Source organism: Pimephales promelas, chromosome 12 (assembly GCF_988280905.1).
Source record: "Pimephales promelas chromosome 12, fPimPro1.hap1.1, whole genome shotgun sequence".
NCBI lineage: Eukaryota > Metazoa > Chordata > Actinopteri > Cypriniformes > Leuciscidae > Pimephales > Pimephales promelas.
Genome location: NC_142780.1, coordinates 17,545,754 through 17,567,028, shown reverse-complemented (window position 1 = coordinate 17,567,028; position 21,275 = coordinate 17,545,754). Strand labels below are relative to the sequence as shown.

Genomic DNA, 21,275 nt, shown 5'->3' with positions numbered 1-21,275 from the left:
GGGACAATGGAGAGGAAAGGAAGCGGACGGCAAAGAGACGGAAGAATGACGTGCCACAGTACAGGACAGAGAGCAGGGAGGAACGAGAGCCAGGATCCAGGGTGGAAACAGGAAGAGAAAAGGTGGAAGAGAGTTAGAGAGATGTGACATTTTCACTTTTAAGAACCTTTAGAATCTAACAGGACAGAGAAGGATATTTAAAAGGAGACGAGAATGTAAAATATATCAATTTAGTATATAAAATTTGGATTTATGTCATTTTAAAGCACATGGAAATGTGAATGAAGTGAGAGAAAGTGTTCGTGTCAGATCTAATGTTATGAAAATAGCACATGATCTTTACAAACCGAATAATTGAAAGCGAGAGAGAGAGAAACAGGGAATGTAATAAAGCAGGGAGAGAGAAACTGCCATAGATTTGAAAAGAGCGATGTACTTTTGGACAGCATGATTTTTGACAGCGGACAGAAATATCAGAGGGGGCGGGACTTTACCTATATTGTGGATCGTCTCAGATTGGTGGATCTAAGTCTGTCTTGTAATGACGGACAGACCAATAGACAGACACACAGACAGACAGACAGACCTCTGGACTCATGTCTGTTTTTTTTTTTTTTTTTGGCTGGACTGTGACATATACACCTGTCTGTGTGTCTGTCTGTGTGTGCATGTGTTTGTGTGTGTGTGTGTGTGTGTGTGTGTGTTTGTCTGTCTGTCTGTGCGCTCCATCTAACACCTACCTGTCTACCTGTCTGTGTGTGACTGGAGCTTTATGTGTTTGTCTGCCTGCATAACACTTTCTATATTTGTATCCATGTATGCCTATATATGTGTATATTTTATAGTGCAAAGGTCATTCATAACACAATTAGATGCTGCTCAAGCAAGGAACTAGAATATGTGAGTTTCTAATGCCTAGACATATGGAAGACTAGAAGTGCCACTTAAAAATACTTATTTTTACAAAATGGACTAATAAATACACATAATTAAAAGTTTTTTTATTTAATTCAGGTTTAAAAAAAAGTTTGGGATCGCAAAGTCTGTTATGCTTACTAAGTCTTATCAATAATACAAATCATTGTAAAATATTATTCTAATTTAAATCAAGTGTTTTCTATTAATACATTTTCAAATGTAATTTATTTCTGTGATGGCAAAGCTGAATTTACAGCATCATTACTCCAGTCTCCAGTGTCACATGATCAGTGTTAGGGAAATGTACTTTTAAAAGTAATGCATTACTCCCTAAAAAAAGTAACTAATTGTGTAGTTAAAATAATGTGTTGTGCTACTTTTGCATTCCTTTCGTGTCACTTTTGCGTACTTTCACACCAATAGTGCACAAAGAGCCCCCTGTCTGACAAGGGGACTTAAAATCGTCCTAAGAGAGATTATTCTTATATGCTGATTTAGTTCTAAAAAAACATTTCTTATTATTATGAGTGTTGAAATCAGTTATGCTGCTTACAACTTGTAATAGTTGTGGAGGCCAATATTTTTTTCACAACTCTTTTATGAATGGAACTGAACGGAATTCAATTGAATGCATCCTTGCTGAATAGAATACAATGGTAGTGTAGTGACAAATGCTAAATACTTTTGAATTGGTTAAATTTATTATGCTTTAAACTTGATAGAAAAATGGATAAAGAAAATGTAAATGGCAATGTCATTGTATTTCATTACATTTAGTTAACATTTCAAACTTAAATTACATATTTTTAAATATGTCTGTTTAATTGTCAGTTTGAAAAGTTATTTATTCATTTTGTTTTATTGTTAAATTTAACTACATTTTATATATGAATTGAAAACTGATTTATTTATTAGCATTTTTATTTTTAATTAATTCATTGACATTTGATTCCTTCATTTTGTTTTTAAGTGGCACTCCTAGTACTCTACTAGCATTTACTTAAGTAAATAATTAAGGAGAAAAATTGAGGTTCTGCTGTTGAGCTATGTGTGAGTGATGTACACAACCTTGTGTTGGTTTATGGGTAGGGTCATTCTGTCTGTCTGTCTGTGTGTCTGTGCATGTGTTACTCACGGTAACGGAGGCGCGCTAGAAAAGGGGGGAGTCCAGCCGGCCCCCTGGTAACTATAGAAGGGGGGCAAGGCCCCTCGCTGGGAGCCCGTGGTCGTCGGTCTACGTGCCTGATGAGAAGTGAAGGGGTCCTCGCTTTCGCTGTCGGAGTCCTCGTATTCCTCTGAATCACTGTGCCACCCAGTAGGAATTATGGAAACATGAAAAAGAGTGGCAAAAAAATGTCATGAAATAAGTATATGCTTTATGTGCTTTCTATTATGTGTGCATTTGCGAAAAACAAAGGCTTTAAAGACATTTACTGAAAAATCTCTCTTAACTACATACATGTTGATATTGTCATGAAATAAAATAATCCCAGTCAGGAAGGTAAGCCTTTAATCTGTCCCGCTCCTCTTTGCCATTTCAGTAATCTATGCATCTGCCATCTACTGTCTGTGCAAATGGAGTTTGTGCTCTGAACACAATTTTACTGCAATTAAGGACTGCAGTCACCTCTGTTACTTTAAACAATTTGATTTGTCAGCATCAGGCACTTCGAGGGAGTGTACCAAGTCAGGCTGAATCAATAGTAAGAGACTGAGCTTTCTGAACTAATGGTAATAGCGACATTAATACCATATCCAGATAAAAGAAGTGAAGTGCATTTAAGCACTAATGCCCTTAAATTGAGATCATATTTCTCTCATCTGTGCTTTGCTGATAAGAGCAGTTGTCAGTGTTTATTCTGTTACCACAGGCCCATTTAAGTCAAACCGAACTGGACCTCCATTAACGTTCGGCTGCATTTGTAGTTGAGGATGATGGAATCATGTCATTTGTTTTGCATTAAAAATCTGGAGTTTTTCAGGTTCCTAGCGAGCATTAATCTCTATATTTACATCACACATACATAGACTATGCATTCCTCAGTCTTGGACTATTCTGAAATATTTTTTGTTTGTTTGTTTTTTGTAAAAAAATAAAAATAAAAAAAATAAAAAAAGCATTTTCCAAACTGGGAGTTGTTTGTGAGTTGATGAAGCAAATAATACTAACTTTAATCTCCCAAGTAAATTTTTGAGGTCAAATGGGTTTGGCTTAAAAAGAAAACGTTTGGCAATTATGACCTAATAACCCAAAATTGCAAGTTTACATCCAAGGAAAAAATGAAAAAATTCAGAAAAGTTAAAATTATCTCAAATTAATTAATAAATTAAATTATTATTATTATTTTTACTTGTTGGCAGAAACAAGCTCCCATATATACAATATACAATACTATATATATATATATATATATTATATATATATATATTATTATTATTTTTTTTTAACTTTTCAATAACTTTTTGTTAACTTTTGTTTTCGTTAACTTAAATAGTTATAGTTAAAATATTCTATGATAGAATTTGTAAAAAAAAAAATGTTTAATTTACTTAAAGAAAAATGCAAAATAGAAGCAGTTTAATACTTTTTTAAAGGCAAGTTTCTATGTTTCTTGATTCATAACGCTCTCCAGAAATAATGTCTATAATAAAATTAATACCAATTAAACAATTTATATATACAGTATATATATATATATCACTATAGGCTATAAACGAATATTTGTGCAACACTACTAGTTTAATGTAGCTCATCCATCTTTGGACATTGTCGGCATGACTATAATCAGAAATGCCATTTCTGAAAATAACAGCAGACGGGATGTTTGACAGGGTGAAGTTCACCTAACCTGTGGAAACTCCTCCAGGCTCCAGGGAGGGAGCAAAGAATAGCTGTGAATGCCAAAGCGGAGAGAAACGAGTACAGGGAAAGATAGAGCAACCCCTCCATCCCATCATAGCACAGGCCTTTCAGAGAGTCAACATAATCCTGAGAGAGCGACATAAAAACAGGAAGGAGATTGAGACAGTTTGTTTTAATATAAAAAGTATAGCTCATCAACCTCACTTGCAGTCAGGCTGAGGTGGAAAACAGGTTGCTATGTTTACCTTGTTCAGCCCTCGACAGTTGAGGAGTGCTACCAGCTGGTGGAAGTTCCCCTCAGTGGTGTTGAGGATCTGCTGTACCTCCCTGAGTGACTTCTATAAGGGAAAATAACACCGAAGCTAAGCAGTGTGTTGTGATCCACTTTACTGTACGGCAGCTATTGATCTTTCCAGTCGGTTTGAAAGCAGTGTTAACATACCTCTGCCTTTGGGAACCGTGGGAGGGAGTCTCTCTCCAGACTGGAAAGGTGAGAGTGGATGCTGGAAAGCGCTCTCTGGGACTGGGTCAGTATCTTATGCCCGTTCAACAAACAGAATTTCACTTATTTAACAGAATTTCACAGGCTAAAACCTGTAACTGCATTTCTGCTTTTAAGGCATGATTCATACCACATGCATTTCAGCCTCTTTATGAGAGAGAGAACATACTCAAATAGATAGCAATATAATAATTTCCAACGGCTAAAAAAAATAATTGTATCATTTATGGACTATATTAAAGGAAAAATTCAATACAGTAACTCAGAAATCATTTTCTTTCCACTAGAGCGGCAGTTCTATTAAACAGTCCGTTCGAAACTGGCCTTTCATTTTCACATAAATATTGTTATTTCACTGTCCTTATAATTTCATTTATGACATCAAATTCCTTCATTCATCAGTCCCTCTAAATACACTGTCAGTCTAGGTCTTGATTACAAAATCTTGATTACAGTTTCATAATCCTCTTTATTCTGTTCATCCCCACCGTGACATAAATGGCATTGCTTTTTAATCTTAATCTGTGCTTTGTGACATCATTATAATTCTTTATACTTGGGGAATTCTGCCTCGTGATATCATCAACATTCTATTTTTTGCTGCTTTAGTAATCTCTATGACATCACGGGCATGTAACAAGATTGCGCACCTGTTGAAAAGGGCTGTTCATTTTCCTGCTGCAGGTTAGGTAATAATCCAGGATATCTATTTAGAGAAAAGAGAGAGCGTGGAAAATAAAAAGATACAAGGCGTGGGTAAGACTGTGTATGCGTCAGAGATGAAGGCAGATGGACAGGTAGCTCTGTTCCAAAACTTAGTGAGTTGCCTCTCTGCCTACTGCCTACATTATGCAGCTGCCTTCCAAGTGGCCGTTCACACAGAAGCATTTTTGCATTCCACTGTGCTGCTTTTCCATTGTTGACTGTAAAAAAATGATGGACGTAGTATCCCTGACGTTAACCGTAGATTTCTGAAGAGGGAAAAATGGGCGGAGCCAGCCGTCGCCATCTTGGCTTGCATCGACCAAAAATGGGCAAAGAGGCGGGATTATCTGAGGTGATGTAACGGCTAACAGACAGCAGATAAACGGCTGGTAGTGACAGCAGCGGCAATCCACCAGTCACTCAAGTGGTCACGCCCGTAATTAAGCAGAACTTTAAGGCATAATATAATTTAAACGAATGAGTTATAAAAAAATTCACCCCCCTCACAGTGGTCATGAAGGCCAAAATTATCTATATAGACCAAAACCACTTTTTGAAACATATTTTTTTCTGCTGTAAAGTTGGGCATTTTAACATGGGGGAGATGTGGGATTGACTCTCTTTTGAAGCCTGTCTCTAGAGGCCAATCGATGAATTGCAATTTAAGTCACTTTCGAGTTGGATTCAAGAGAGAGACTGGATGATTGCCACTTGGTCAACATAAACTAGACGGACACGCTCGACAGATTTTATATTGTTTGATGAATTTTCACAATTTTGCATTCAACTTTTCTGCATTTTGATTGTTTTCTATGTCAACATTAACTAGACAGACACGCTTGACAGATATTTTAGTACGAAGCAGCTAAAAATTAGTTTACATTTACCATTGTTTAATGACTTTTTCGGAAGCAAAATGGAAGTAATTTCATAAGGAATCCACAGGATCAAGATTTTCCCATGAGGATGAACGATTTCACCACACGGATTTTGCAATGGGTTCAAGTTGGTTACAAGGATTCGTCATGTCAACCAACAGAATTTGACTTGTTTTAAAAGTGACTTCTGTGTGAGCAGGGCTTTGTGTATCACTACACTTTTGACAATAGACCTTTTTTACCCACAATATCCTTAATTACCCCAAAGTTGAAAATTTGCTAATGACACAGATTGTGCCTTTTTGAACAGTCCTCACTATAACTGATGCCCCACAATGCTGTAGGCAACTCAATAAGTTTTGAAAAAGAGAACTTGCGTATGAAAGATCTTTACAGCACCTGTGCTTGTCCTAGAGTTGAAGTGAGTGGAGTTAAGCACAAATGTGTTTGGATCAAAGCAAAAATCACTCAGGGCCTGAGAAAGACAGAGAAAGGGATCAAAAAAGAGCAAGAAAGGGAATTGAGCAAAAGCAAATACAGAAGAGAGATGTTAACAGTGTGGCCCAGTGACCAAGTGACATACTTCCCTCAGTCTCACTTGTCCCATTGCTCTGACTGCTATTGATCTAGAGAATTCACTGTCTGACACATATGCAAACTGCCTTATCCTCATCTTTTTTCTCATCCCTCAACCAGTTTTCCGATCTTTCCTCTTGTCCACTCTGCACTGTCTGTCTCCTTAACACACACTTTAATTAATCAAACTGAATAGCACTCAATATTACCAAGAGATTCACAAGAGGACTAAAGAGAGTGAGCACTGGAGAGAGGACAGGAAAACTGAGAATGTGTGGGTGTGTGTGTATTATAAAGGGGAAGCACTAGGCAATTGTTCCTGTTGGCTGGAACGGGACAATGAAACTCTTGTTTTGAAGGCCAGCAACTGCCATCTCGTCCTGTCACTTTTCTTTCTTTCTTTCTTTCTTTCTTTCTTTCTTTCTTTCTTTCTTTCTTTCTTTCTTTCTTTCTTTCTTTCTTTCTTTCTTTCTTTCTTTCTTTCTTTCTTTCTTTCACCACTCTATTCCACTTTCTTTCTTTCACCACTCTATTCCACTTTCTTTCTTTCACCACTCTATTCCACTTTCTTTCTTTCACCACTCTATTCCACTTTCTTTCTTTCTTTCTTTCTTTCTTTCTTTCTTTCTTTCTTTCTTTCTTTCTTTCTTTCTTTCTTTCTTTCTTTCTTTCTTTCTTTCTTTCACCACTCTATTCCACTTTCTTTCTTTCTTTCTTTCTTTCTTTCTTTCTTTCTTTCTTTCTTTCTTTCTTTCTTTCTTTCTTTCTTTCTTTCTTTCTTTCTTTCTTTCTTTCTTTCTTTCTTTCTCATCACCAGTTTCTTACTGGTGACCCATAATATACCCTTGACTACCCTTAAAAGAAATATAAGTATCCTTATAAAAGAAGTATATAAGTACCCTTATAAGAAGTATAATAATAATAATGATATTGTGACAATTGTTTACAACTTAAAATAACTCTATGTACTTTATTCCTGTACTCAATGCTGAATTTTTTCAGCATCATTACTCCAGTCTTCACTGTCCCATGATCCTTCAGATATTTGTCTGATTTGTGGCTCAAAATATTACCAAAGTTAATATTTTTGTGGAAATAAAAATATTTTGTGACACTTTAAATGTCTTTACTGCCTTTATGTAATGTATTACTTTTTTGCTGAATAAAATTATTAATTTCTTCCCCAAACTTCCCTTACTTACCATTTTGAACAGTGTATTTACATTTGTAATTTTATATTCCTCTCAGCCCACTCACTCTCTTCTTTTTGCTTTTAAGATCTCTTGTGCTCATCTTCAACACAGCATCCATGTTTCCCTTCTTTTTTTTTTTTTTACAAAGAAACACAGACACTCAGATTCACAAGCATTGAAGCTTTAATCTCTGCCCTAATTTCCTCCCTTTTTGGGATTGTGCCATGACTGCTGAGTTCCCAGACAGGAAAACCCTTTTCATTATTAAAAAAAAAATGCACAAACACACTCTATTCCTCTCTTCCTCTTTCATAAGCTGACAATAAGTGACTGCATCTTGGCTGGTATGACCTTTGAAAACTTAAAGTCACATTCAGAAAGCTTTGGCTGGACACACATGCCTCTGCAAAGCGAGCTGACGCACTCATTCATACACAGATGGCGGTATTCTGTGCTGGATGTCCGCTTGCGGAGAGCTGTTGTTGTTTTTTTCGGGCTAGACGTTGCTTGAATACTCACCACCACTGTGGCCGTCTCCAGGCCGAGAGAACCCCAACTCAGAAACAGAGCCAACCAGGCCAGCACTGTCATCCTGCAAATGCACGCACACACGCACATTTTCACCATCTGCCTCTCTGTGGCTGAGTGGGTGTCAGTAAGCAAAAATAAAACTACCCTTTTTCTGTACACATTTTCTATCTTAGGAAATTCAGAAACATAATATACTGTACATAATAAAACATTACTATGAATGTTTATGTTCTTTTTACATTATGCAGGAATGCTGTGTGCATATCAGATCTACCAGACACTCACTTAAAGCAGTTCAGAAATGAGTTTTAATAACTCACAGAATAAGTAGCCAGCGGGCCTGTTTGGCTAAACCCAGAAGAATAAAGAAACACACCACCAGATCCAGTAAAAGCAGGAGCACGTACGACAGCCACCTAAACAACAAACACAGAACAGACATTTTCAGAACATCTTCAAAACAGTGCTTTTCAGACGGTGAAATCTCAAATCCTACACACATTTTTGCAACACCAGCCAATTGCAAATAAACAGAAAAAAAATAAATAATACTAGTAGAAACCAAATTAATTGGCACTATTTTTATATATATATATATATATATATATATATATATATATATATATATATATATATATATATGTATATATATCACACACATACACACAACATTTCAAAGTTTGGTGTCAAGAAGCTTTTTTTTATTTTATGTTTTTATTTAGCATAGATGCATTAAAATGACCAAAAGTGACAGTACATTTATGATGTTAAAAATATATATTTATGTTTCAAATAAACGCTGTTCATTTGATCTTTGAACTCTATTCACCAAAGAAATCTGACCAAAAAAAAAAATGATTTCGGTTTCACAAAAAATATCTAGCTGTTTTTAACATTGATAATGATAAGAAATGTTTCTTGAACAGCAAAACATCATATTCAAATTATTTCTGAAGGATCATGTGACACTGAAAACTGCAGTAATGATGATTATAATTCACAGAAATAAATGACATTTTAAAATATATTAATATAGAAAACCGTTGTTGTAAGAACATTTCAAAATATTATAGAGTAATGATGCTGAAAATTCAGCTTCGTCATCACAGGAATAAATTGTATTTTACAAGAGAATAGAAAACATTCATAATTAATAAACATGAATAATATCTCACATTATTACTGTTTTTACTGTATTTTGATCAAATAAATGCAACCTTGGAGAGCCCAAACTTTTGACCTGCACAGGTCAGAGTATCATTCTTACATTTCAATATTTTAAAACAGTTTCAAAGGATTGTATTATGGACAAACAAGATTTTCTTTACTCTTTCACAACAAATAACTTTTTATGGACTGTATATATTTATGGACTGTTCTATTGGCATAGAATATGGCCCTTTTGAGCTTACTGGTATTGTTTTACGATATATTTTTATCAACATCTATCAACACTGAACACACAAATCTGCTCACCTATAGTCTTCATTCACCATGAGGGTGTTGGCTGCCCAGCCTGGGGAGAAGGGCGCAGGAATACTGTTGGCGGATGGACTGAGAGTGATGGCTACAGAAGGTGGGGCTGGGGTAAGTGCTCCTACTATGCTTTCGCTCCCATTCGCCCTGTAAAATCCATCACCGATGGGAATCAGACCTCTTCCCAGAGTCAGGTTGGAGAGGATAGACACGACCCGCTCTGAAAGACGCCTGCAGGAGCGTGTGGACACGAGCGCCGGCTTATGTCCTCCAAACACATCCTCCAAAGTGGTCAAGGGTCCTGAGACAGACTGCTGAAGCCCGGCCACGGTGTCTGAAACCTGGACATGCAAGAGGAGAAGATTATAATGAAATATGTCAAACCCAATGCATTTGTACCCAGATCTGATTTATGAACATACTGTCTTAAATACAAAAGAAAAGGGTAACACTTTACAACGAGGCCCCATTAGTTGACATTAGTTCATGCATGTACTAACATTAAAGGGTTAGTTCACCCAAAAATTCTGTCATCATTTACTCACGCTCATGTTGTTTCAAACTCATACAACTTTTATTCATCTTCAGAACACAAATGAAAATCTTTTCGATGAAATCTGAGACTCATGGGACTGGGACTTACTGTCCCTCCATTGACAGCTACGCAACTACCACACTTTGACTCTTTGAATAATTTATAAGGAGGTCGTAAAAAAATAATCCATATGAATTGGATTAGCGGTTTATTCCAAACTTTCTGAAGAGAGTCAGTGTCTTTATATGATGAACAGATTCAATTTAGGCTTTTTTTACATATAAACCTCGATCAGAAAACATAAACACTCAACCGAACCTGCTTGAAGCGCGAAAAACAAACCTCATTGGTTCTTGCCGAAGCACAAGCGTGCTGAGTAACACGAGAACGAACCTCGTTGTATTCTCGCACGTCAAGCGAACATGCTTGAGCTTCTGTTTATACAACTGATGTGTGAGATGGTGAATATTTAAATGTCAATAAAATCCTAAATTCAATCTATTAAGTATATAAAGCGATTGTGTCTCTTTAGAAAATTTGGACTAAACCGCTATATTATGGATTAGTTTTACAATCTCTTTATGAACTTTTTGAAGCATCAAAGTGGTAGTAGCATAGGCTGTCAAAGGAGGGACAGAAATCGCTCAGAATTTAATAAATGTGTTCCGAAGATGAACAAGATGGGTTTGGAACGACATGAGGGTGAGCAATTAATCACAAAATTTTCATTTTTGGGAGAACTAACCCTTTAACAATACGCAATAGAGTTACAGTGTTTATTAACCTTTGTTGAAGTCAGCATGAAACAAAAGTTGTGATAGTCTATTGTGACGCATATACAAGTAAACCGGCTTTTCGAGCAAGAAAAAATATTGGGTGGGACTTGATTTTGTTCTTCAGGATTTGATTGGATCGCTGGACTGTTTTGGCACATGTGAGTGACGTCATCAGAGAAGAGAAGAGATGTCGCTGCAAGAGGGAGGGGAAGTTGTGTTTTTTTATTAAAGATAACGACGGCACATGAATTTATAATAAATACTGCAATATTCCATAAAAAATAAAAACATGAACAGTCAAATTTGATTTCATTGGGCCTTTAATGTTATTAGTTCATTGTTAGTTTGTGTAAGCTAAGCGTAGCCCCATATTATCACAAAATTTGATTTTAATCTAATGATCTATAGTAAACGTTGAAATACAAGATTACTAAATGCTTTACAAGTGTTTTTATTTTGTTTTGTTTATGTAGCTAACAAATGGAACCTTATTGTAAAGTGTTACCAAGAATAGAATAGCGGAAAAGATGTGTAAGACATAGAGGACAATGGAATGGAGTGGGAAAAGTGGGAATGAATAGAGAGGGTCTTATAAAAATACAGTAGAAGTAAAGTAGGTCATTAATCATATTGACACACATTCATCGATTGACCATATGAGCAACCAGCCAAATCAATAGCTGGAGAGGATTTTATCTCACACAAATGCATTCAAACACTCTCTCCGTCCCTCTCCCTCTCACACAAACACATTCAAAACAGATAAGACTCATCTGAATTCCCCTGTTCGGTTATAGCAATCACAGTGCAATAAGATCATGGAGTGTGTTTGCTGAACATCCTGTATTTCGTTTGGTCCCCTGGCGCTTCAAAAGGAGATTGATGGAATAAGCTTTTGTGTATGTATGAGTGTGTGTGTGCATTTCTGTTCTCACCAGAAGATCGATGGAAGCCAGCGTGTAATTGGCAGTGAGCAAGGATGAGGTCAACTGATACATCCCATCGTTCGCCTCACTGTTGCCGTAGAAACCGATGCCTATGGCAACACTACAAAAAGCAGAAATATGAACAAGGAAACAGGGAGAGGAGACAAAGAAGGAGAAAGTGAGAGGGAGGAAGACAGCATAAATAAAGAATAAATAAAGGAGAGATCATTAAAATCATTAAAAATGATCCAAAACACATATTTGAGAAAATACATAACCAGCCAGTGTTCAAAACTATCTGCCTGCCTTAGCTCGATTCAAACCGGTAAGCTTATAATAATGTTTTTAATTCCAGTGGTACTGGTGGATTTCCGCGGGAGATTCGAGCGTGTCTTTGCGACATCACATCATATCTAAACACATAAAGAAGGAGTCTCGGCTAGTAGGCTATATTGCGTGTGAGGATGTTTGAAGTGGAGATTTATTGCCGTTTCTCACAGCACTTGATATAATTAAATTTAGCAATTTGATGGCGGATCCAGAAAGGTTCAAACGGCAATCACCAGTGACAACAGATTCACAAGAGGGTGTTGAAGTCCAACTCAAGTAAAGTTGATGATTCCGCAAATGACTGCAATTGCAGATTTCGACCAGAGATGGCGACAAAGAGGAAAAACGCCGGACTGCAACTTTAACTGTTTTTTATGCAAACAGACTAAAAATCATCAAAACTGAAAATCCACTCATTTACATATCTATTTCATATTCAAATATTCAGATTAATGCTTGGACCAGATGCTTGTCCGATCCTTTCCGACCTGTCAAAAATAGCACAGCCCAATCTCTCGCTGTTTGACCCTGATTAAGCCAAAGAAAGCAGAAGAGTGTGTTAATGTGTTTTAAATGATAATTAATATTGCAATAAGAGCAGTAAAGGTGTTTATATGGCTTCATGCAGTCCTCGCTGTAAATCAGCATGTAGCTTTTGAATCACTCAGAAAAAGAGGTCAACATGGATGGGAAGGGGGTGATGTCATGGGGGAGGAACACGTGCCACATCAAAACGTTTGCATCATGTATCATGCACAGAGAAAACCAAACCAACTATTATAGAGACAATAACTTACACAATCAATTTATGTGTGACATAAACAGCACTAATGCATCATGCTAATGGTTCAGATCAATGAGGCTTGAAAAAGCATTGTGTTTCATATTCATGAATATATTAAATGGGATGTTCCTGTGTAATTGAAGGAAACCATCCTTTGCAATTGTGCATATGAAACAGCTTGACTTAGAAGAAACCATGATATCTTTATCTAATGCAAGTCTAGAAATGAAAGAGGGAATACTATTTCGCTTAAACAGATAAGGGCAGTTGCTAATAATAGAAGCCCTGAACAGTTTACTGTTTCTGCACTCTGATGTGTGAAAGCACAACATGGCGCGAGTTAAATCCAGTAGGGAGCATTTCTCTTTTTCACTCATCAGTACTTTCCCCACAGGGACTGAATAGATGATGTCGGGTGCTAAATGTCATCTAATCTTTAAATGATGCAAATCATTTTAACAGCAGTCATAAACAAGACACTAGTGATGTCATCAAAGTCCTGTTGTAAAATAACACAATACACACAGAAATTATGGAGGAGCATTATACTGTATATATATATATATATATATATATATATATATATATAAGCAGTCTTTTAAGATGACTTTATAGACTTAATAAATCTAAATTTTGGATAAATCTACAAATATTGCAGTCCAATGTGTTTTATTTTTTTTTTTTTTTATTGAGCCAAGAGCCATTTAGATTTTCAGAGTTCTCCAAACTTTTCTCTGGTATTCTGGTATGCGAGAAAAATGAAACTTTGTATGAGCTTGTGTTTCCATTCTCCATATTTGAAGTCTAGTGTAACCACATTTTGACGCACACAATATAGATATCATTTTTTTGTATTGCCTGATTATGGTGCCACAAGGGCAAAATATAAATTACAACTTAAAATTTTGAAATTTGGCTAATTAAAGTAAAAAAAAATATCCTCAAAAGATAGTAATCACTAGCATATTAAAATTATTGTCATTAACAGGTATTACCAACACAATGTGACGGCTGCAACTGATACCCATGTGACACAGCAAATGCCCCGCCCTTTTTTGCCACTGTATCCATGGCCACCGCTGGCATCATCGTCTTCCTCCTCTTCCTCTGCATCCCTGCCCCCCTCGCCACGATGGCAGCAGCAGTAGTGGATGAGGAAGGAGAGAACGACAAGCAACGAGAGGACGAGAGCAATGGCGGAGAAGCTGGAAAGGACCAGGAGAGTCTGTGAAAAGAGAAGATGGAAAAAGAGTAGGAAGAAAATACTTTCTACGGATTGATTTACAAAGTACAAGCTGGTGTGGCGCATGACATCAGTTTTTTAGATGATGTCTTTGGTCTAAGAGACAAAGAGCGGTAGATTGTGATGTCTTGAATCTGATCATCATTCAACTCATTTACGACTTGTCAAAAAATGAATTATCTAAAGATTTTGTATAAAGTTACACCGTAAAAAATATGTTTTACAAGAAAATTTCAGTCGTTCCACTTCAAAATGTCACGTTTAACTCAATGTTTTTGACTTTTTTTCTTCAAAAGTATTTGTGAAATTTACTAGCAATTTCTGAGTACGGATTGTTTAAAATAAAAGTAAATCTTACTTTGGTGAAAACATCAAATTGTTTTCACAATAAAAAAAAGCAGACTATAGGCCTACATACTGCATAGCTGCATACCTTTAAAGCACATGCATGTACTAGATTGAAACCAGTGTGATATAATCTTATTGGCAAATACAGCATGGATGCTCCACTCAAAGAGAGAGAAAGGGAAGGTATAATTAAAGGTTGCTGTCAGATTCACACACATATTGTCCATTCAGGTTACATAAACTATATATTTGCAATCTGGTTCCAGTCCATCTTCCTCAGTTTCTCTCACTATCACTTTCTCCCCATGATCCCCTTCTCCTTTCCCCATGATGGTTTCTCTCCATGCTTCCGCTCACTCATCCCTCAGTGTTCTCCCCCTTTCTTTCTTTTTATCCACGCCACTGGATCTCTATTAATAATCTGTGACCTACTTAAATACATTCACTGCTTTTCCCTCTGATATTCTCTCTTGTTTTTTTTATCTCCCGCTCTCTCTCCTCTTCGTTGATTTCTCCTCTCTTTGCAATTCCCATTATTACCCAAAAGTATTCCGCTCTTTCATTTCTCCCCTCAACCATCTCTCTTGCTCTCTCACTGTCCGTTACTTTCAAGCACATCTGTCTCTTATCATCTCCATCTCATCTTGTAAATCCATTCAGCCATCCAGCATAATCTGACTTTGTCTCTTCCACCTTTATCCATTTGTGGTGGTGAAGCTGTTTTTTTTTTCCAAAGAGCAATCTCAATGTAGCTGTTTAATTTCTGCATGGATAATGTTGTCACCACTAGCCTGAAAAGACAGATCAACCATGAACTCTGAGGCTGTTTATCAATTATATATTCTTCTGTTAGAGTCATTGGTTCATATTATTTTATCGTATTGTTTCACAGTGCAATTCCTGGTGAAGGAATATCCTGGAGAAATATCCATCAATCATAGAATTGCAACAAACAAATGGGCGTCTGCATTGACCGCCCGCTACCATTTTTTATGGTTTATATGTAAAGCACTTTGGTTCAACCATGGTTGTGTTTTAATAGTGCTATATAAATAAATAAAAGAAAGAAAGAAGAGAGAATAAAGCACTGAAAATGATGTAATCAGTAGTAAATTACTAATATTTTACTTATAATTTAAAAAATGTTTGCACTTTTTGTGGGCAGTCGCCTACAATTTCAGTGTGACGTACTTATAACAAAATAAAAGATTATACACACTGAAGCAGAAGCATCAAACAGCATGCATCAATGACTACGTTTACATGCAGCCAATAACCCGTTCAAAACTGGGATATTAGCAATAACCCGGTCGCGCACGGCCACGTAAACACCGGCAATAACCCGAATATGCTCATATCCGGATTTAAAAAACCCGGTTATGATCCCTGGGGTACCCCTTTTCTAACCCAAATTTTTGGTCATGTAAACGCGTTTCGGCATATCCCCATAAAAAGGGACATTGATTTGTGTTCTGGGCATGTTCTATTCACAAGGAATCTTGGTTTTTTGAGTAGAGGAACTTCTTGTATGCGAGAATACAAAAGCCCGCATGCAGTATACCGGAAGTAAGCAAAAAGTAGAGATAAACATGGCGAGTTGACACAGTAGAGGCAAGTGCTGCTGGTGGGTCAGTACCAGCACCAAAGCGCAAACAAAGGCCATCGCTATCTGCCCCAAACTATTTATTATCCATGTGCAGCTGCTGCTGTTGTTTTATTTGGATACAGGAAGAAGAACCGGAAATGGCGCATATTGCGAAGATTGTCCGTACGTCCAGACGCTAAACGTGCGTCGCGTTTACATCGGGATATTGCCAATTGATTACAAATTCCATGTATACAGGAGTAACTCTTTCTGCTTACGTATGTAAACGGGTTATTCTGAATGTTTCAGAAACCCGAATAGTGACCTTAACCCGACCATAACCTGAATATTGACAACTTGCAAACGTAGTCATTTTTGTTTCTATTTAATCTCTTGATACATGTATATATATATATATATATATATATATATATATATATATATATATATATAAGAGAGATAAGCACAACACACAGCACGAGAGCAGTGGAGCATTTATTATGCCGTAAACCACTTCCGCTTCTTCCGGTCATGCGTATGTGGGGGGGCGCAGCACTGTTTTATCATATTAGAAACATTTGAGTGTGATGAAAGTTTTTATAATGCTATCGATATTAGGCATGGTAAATATGGTACTTGCGCTACACAAAATTAGATTTAAACAAAAAGACTGTGTTGAGCTGTATAACAATGATTAGTTTTTTGTCGATGAATGTATCCAAACAGTTGCTCACCTGTGTCTAAAAAAACAGATAATATATTAAAGCAACGTTATTTCCATTGTTTCTACAAAATAAAATATGAAATCGATGGTATGTTGTCATTGATAGCCGACGCACGGACATGATCCGTGTCCTGGTTGCAACTTTTTTCTCTGGATTGAAACTTTCTTAAAAACATTTTGGATAATGTAAGTACACAAATCAACAAAATATATAACATTGTTCAAAAATTGTACATAGTGTTCACATGTCACGTTAGAACTAACATTGATAGTTTAGAAGGTTTCTGAGAAGTTAATAAAGCAACAAGGAAGCAGCTTTTAAACAAGAGTTCAATAAAAAACAAGATATTAATATTTTGTAACTTGTAGGCACAATATTGCCATTTACTCTCTCTCTATGTTTTTTGCTCTGTCAACAAAGAAAAGCTCCAAACAAAGCCACAACACACACATTAGTTTTGTTTAATTCCTGAATGCTGAATAATTTGGATAAATGAATGATTCAATGACTCATTCATATAGACTGTCACATGTTTTGTTCTGGAATTATATGGTTGAATGAATCTGTTGAATAAATGTATGCATGTTACTGAGAAATTACTTCTATAGACTAGGAGTCTGTCTGACTTGGATTCAAATTTAAGAAACCGAAACTAATTGTGAATAAAAGAAAATTACATATTTATTAATATTTTACATATTTAATATTTTCTCAACGAAAATGGAATGTACACATCCTCATTTAAGCCACCGTCACTGCTTCATGGCAACTTTTCTAATATGTTGGACATAGATAGTCATATATCTTTTATCAAAATGCAAGTGATGTGGAAACATACAAGTAAACGGATCTCTGTCATAATGGAGTTTTCATTTTTTTATCAGTCCATCATGCTTTTAGTCTCTGATACTGCAAATCTATGGTTCTTTAGCGACTGACATTAGATGATTTGAGAAACAAATTTGAGTCAATTCATCTTTAAACTGCAGACAGAAAAGTGCTTTTAATGGTTTTGACTATAACACTCCAGTTTAATCTCTCTGAGAGTGTGTTAGAGTGTAAGAGTGCCAGAGAGAGAGTATGTCATGCGAGTCAACGAGTAAATATTTCTGACAGCAAGAAAAAAGACATTGCAATTATTTTCATTGGAAAGCACGGCTAAAGTAGTTTCGGGCCGGTCTTGACCACATGACAGTTCCATATCACCTCGACAAATGATTTCAGATATTTTAAGTCCATACAGCCTACAACAGCAAAAGAACCAAAAAACCCACAACGACACTGACCAAGCAAATAAATATAGTAAACAATAGGATAAAAATACAAATTGTGTGTATATTTTTTGCCACAAAATTACATTTTATTACGTACGGAAAGCACATACTCTCTTTCTCCAGCTCTCTCTCCCACTCAAACACGCACACACAGGCACACACTCGCACAGAAACGTGTTATCAGCACTGCTCTGGCGATTTTATCAGTAAAATAGTTTGACAACTTAAAAGCTACATGAATCTAGCGAAGTAGATGAAAGCAGTTTCCCTATTAGAAGAGACGCTGCTGCCGAACATTGTTGAGAGACGCGTCAGACTCTGGTAATTCACATACGCTTAATCTCTCACTCTTTCTCTCTCTCTCTCTCTCTCTATTTATATATACTGTATATATATGTATACATATTATTAATTGCATTAGCCTGCAATAAATGGCTCGAGCCTCCGTCACTAGCTCTAAAATTACGTTTTGGAATTAGCAAAGCTTAAGAAATTAATCCGACACACAAGAGCATTTTAAGGACAAAAACCTGACAAATATCTTGAAATTCATCATCTGAAAAATGTTTTGAGGTGCGGTAATCATAGTATAAGCGGAATATTTGACTCCGGGCCGATAAATAAAATAATATTTTATTTAACAAAATGATGCTATAATTCATAGCCGGTGTGCAATTCAACGGCCCATCGTCAATTATTCCATACATATTGCATGATATAACTTAGACAAAATGACAGGGTGCAAACAAAGGAGAGAAAATAAAGAGCGAGACAAAAATAAATGTGTCTCTCCAAGCCTACCGCCAGTTGTCAGATGTGAAAATTGTTTCTGAGAGTGAGAAATAAGGAAAGGGCAGAGGAGAATTGAGTGTGCTTGAGAGAGTGAGAGTTACCTGCTGGTACTCCCAGCTGTCTGGAGTGAACACGCTGTCTCGGGTCTGCAGGGTCAAGTCCAGGCGAGGAATGGCATGGCATAACCGTACCCATACCGATGGGGTGTAGTTGGGGACAGTTGCTATGGCCGCCATGAATGCAGTAAATCACCTCTGTCTTTCTCAAATGTCTGTAATGGTTGAGAAACAATTATTATGATTATTAAAGGTGTAGTAAATGATTTCTGAGAAACTCTGTTAAAAGTGTACCGGACCCAGCACCACAACACACTTGTAGCCAAACAGTAGGGGGCGTATACACTAAAATGCACGGATGGGCTATTATTTCATCCGCAACCACATCACAAAACCCATCATCCGTCTGCCATCCCTCCGCACCAACGCTTTTGACCAATTTTCAAAACCGCACCCGCCCGCCATCCACTGATTGGGCGATACAAGGCGCTGCCAATGACAGCCGCAAGACTAGAAAGCTCTCAGATTATCAGCAGTGAACTCGGCCTACAATTGGCAAAAATAAATAAACAGCCTAAATTAGACGCAAATCAGCAAACCTGACCTTATTTGATCTGGCTACAGTACACTATTTTCATTGTAGCCTAATAGAAAACACATTTTGGCACATAATTTCAACATGCTGCTATATTGTATGGGGCGCTGTTTGTAAAGCGGCTCACGCTAAGAATCACGCTGTCTCGCCAACCGTGCATCTCTAGTATACACTTATGATGGGGCAGGAGAGAGAGAGAGAGTGAGCAAGGTGGAGATTTGAAGAAAGACTGTAGAAAGCAAGATGGTGGAGAGACATTACAACAGAGATATCACTGGGTAAAAAGGGTTATGATCAGGCAAGAGCTTTAGGACCCTCATTCATTTTAGAAAAACTTTCTAAAGAGCTGGAGTAAACTATGCGGGAAGGCCGCTTAGTAATATTGAGTAACATTGGCTTTACTATGTTTCACATAACATTGCTGTTATTGTAATGTTAGCTATAGTAGCAGAACAGTTTTGAGTATCATTGTTTGTCTGGAGCTGGTGTGCTGCTAGTGTGTAAACAACAAACTCTTGCTTGTAATTAAGATATTCTTGTGTACAGTGTTTTTTTGTTCTTCCTTGTTGTTTGTTCATCATCTTGCAGTAGACAAGATCCAGTTGTTGGATCCGGATCTAGGGGGTGGAGATGGGTAGGATTAGGGGTGGGGTTAGGGATCAGGGGGTGGAGATAGGCAGGATTAGGGGTGGGGTTAGGGATCAGGGGGTGGAGATGGGCAGGATTAGGGGTGGGGTTAGGGATCAGGGGGTGGAGATGGGCAGGATTAGGGGTGGGGTTAGGGATCAGGGGGCGGAGTGGAAGGAGTTGGATCTGGATCTAATTCTTCTCTCTGGATTTCCAGAAGCACCTAATTGCAGTACACGAGATCCAAGGGGTGGAGTTGGATCCAGAACTAAGGGGTGGAGATGGGCAGGATTAAGGGTGGGGTTAGGGATCAGGGGGTGGAGATGGGTAGATTTGTAAGGTTAGGTATATGTAAGGTCCACCCCCTGGATTTCCAGTAGGACCTCATTGCAGTACACGAGATCCAGGGGGCGGAGTTGGATCCAGATCTAAGGGGTGGAGATGGATAGAATTAGGGGTGGGGTTAGGGATCAGGGGGTGGAGATGGGCAGGATTAGGGGTGGGGTTAGGGATCAGGGGGCAGAGATGGGTAGGTTTAGGTATATGTAAGGAGTTGGATCTGGATCTGGAGTTGGATCTGGACCTTACATATACCTAAACCTACGCATCTCCGCCCCCTAACCCCACCCCTAATTCTATCCATCTCCACCCCTTAGATCTGGATCCAACTCCGCCCCCTGGATCTCGTGTACTGCAATGAGGTCCTACAGGAAATCCAGGGGGTGGACCTTACATATACCTAAATCTACCCATCTCCACCCCCTGATCCCTAACCCCACCCTTAATCCTGCCCATCTCCACCGCTTAGTTCTGGATCCAACTCCACCCCTTGGATCTCGTGTACTGCAATTAGGTGCTTCTGGAAATCTGGATCCAACTCCACCCCCTGGATTTCCAGTAGGACCTCATTGCAATACACGAGATCCAGGGGGTGGAGTTGGATCCAGATCTAAGGGGTGGAGATGGATAGGATTAGGGGTGGGGTTAGGGATCAGGGGGCAGAGATGGGTAGGTTTAGGTATATGTAATTATGGGTT

General features: G+C 37.6%; 1 protein-coding gene across 6 annotated transcripts in view; it reads right to left on the bottom strand.

Moving 5' to 3' along the window:
* The window catches only part of ttyh1 (tweety family member 1), a 30,698-nt gene that overhangs the window by 2,870 nt on the left and 6,553 nt on the right, over positions 1–21,275 (bottom strand). For 4 of the 6 annotated variants that reach the window (XM_039659185.2, XM_039659182.2, XM_039659186.2 and 1 more), the window contains exons 2-13: positions 19,062–19,231; positions 13,989–14,218; positions 11,889–12,000; positions 9,643–9,983; positions 8,487–8,582; positions 8,155–8,227; positions 6,266–6,341; positions 4,934–4,989; positions 4,224–4,316; positions 4,027–4,119; positions 3,768–3,907; positions 2,054–2,221 (exon numbers count right to left, since the gene is read on the bottom strand). In XM_039659185.2, the coding sequence (XP_039515119.1) occupies positions 2,054–2,221; positions 3,768–3,907; positions 4,027–4,119; positions 4,224–4,316; positions 4,934–4,989; positions 6,266–6,341; positions 8,155–8,227; positions 8,487–8,582; positions 9,643–9,983; positions 11,889–12,000; positions 13,989–14,218; positions 19,062–19,196 (1,613 nt within the window). In that variant the 5' untranslated portion in view covers positions 19,197–19,231. The remainder of the gene's footprint in view (positions 1–2,053; positions 2,222–3,767; positions 3,908–4,026; positions 4,120–4,223; positions 4,317–4,933; positions 4,990–6,265; positions 6,342–8,154; positions 8,228–8,486; positions 8,583–9,642; positions 9,984–11,888; positions 12,001–13,988; positions 14,219–19,061; positions 19,232–21,275) is intronic. The other 2 variants (XM_039659189.2, XM_039659188.2) reach the window with 1 other exon arrangement.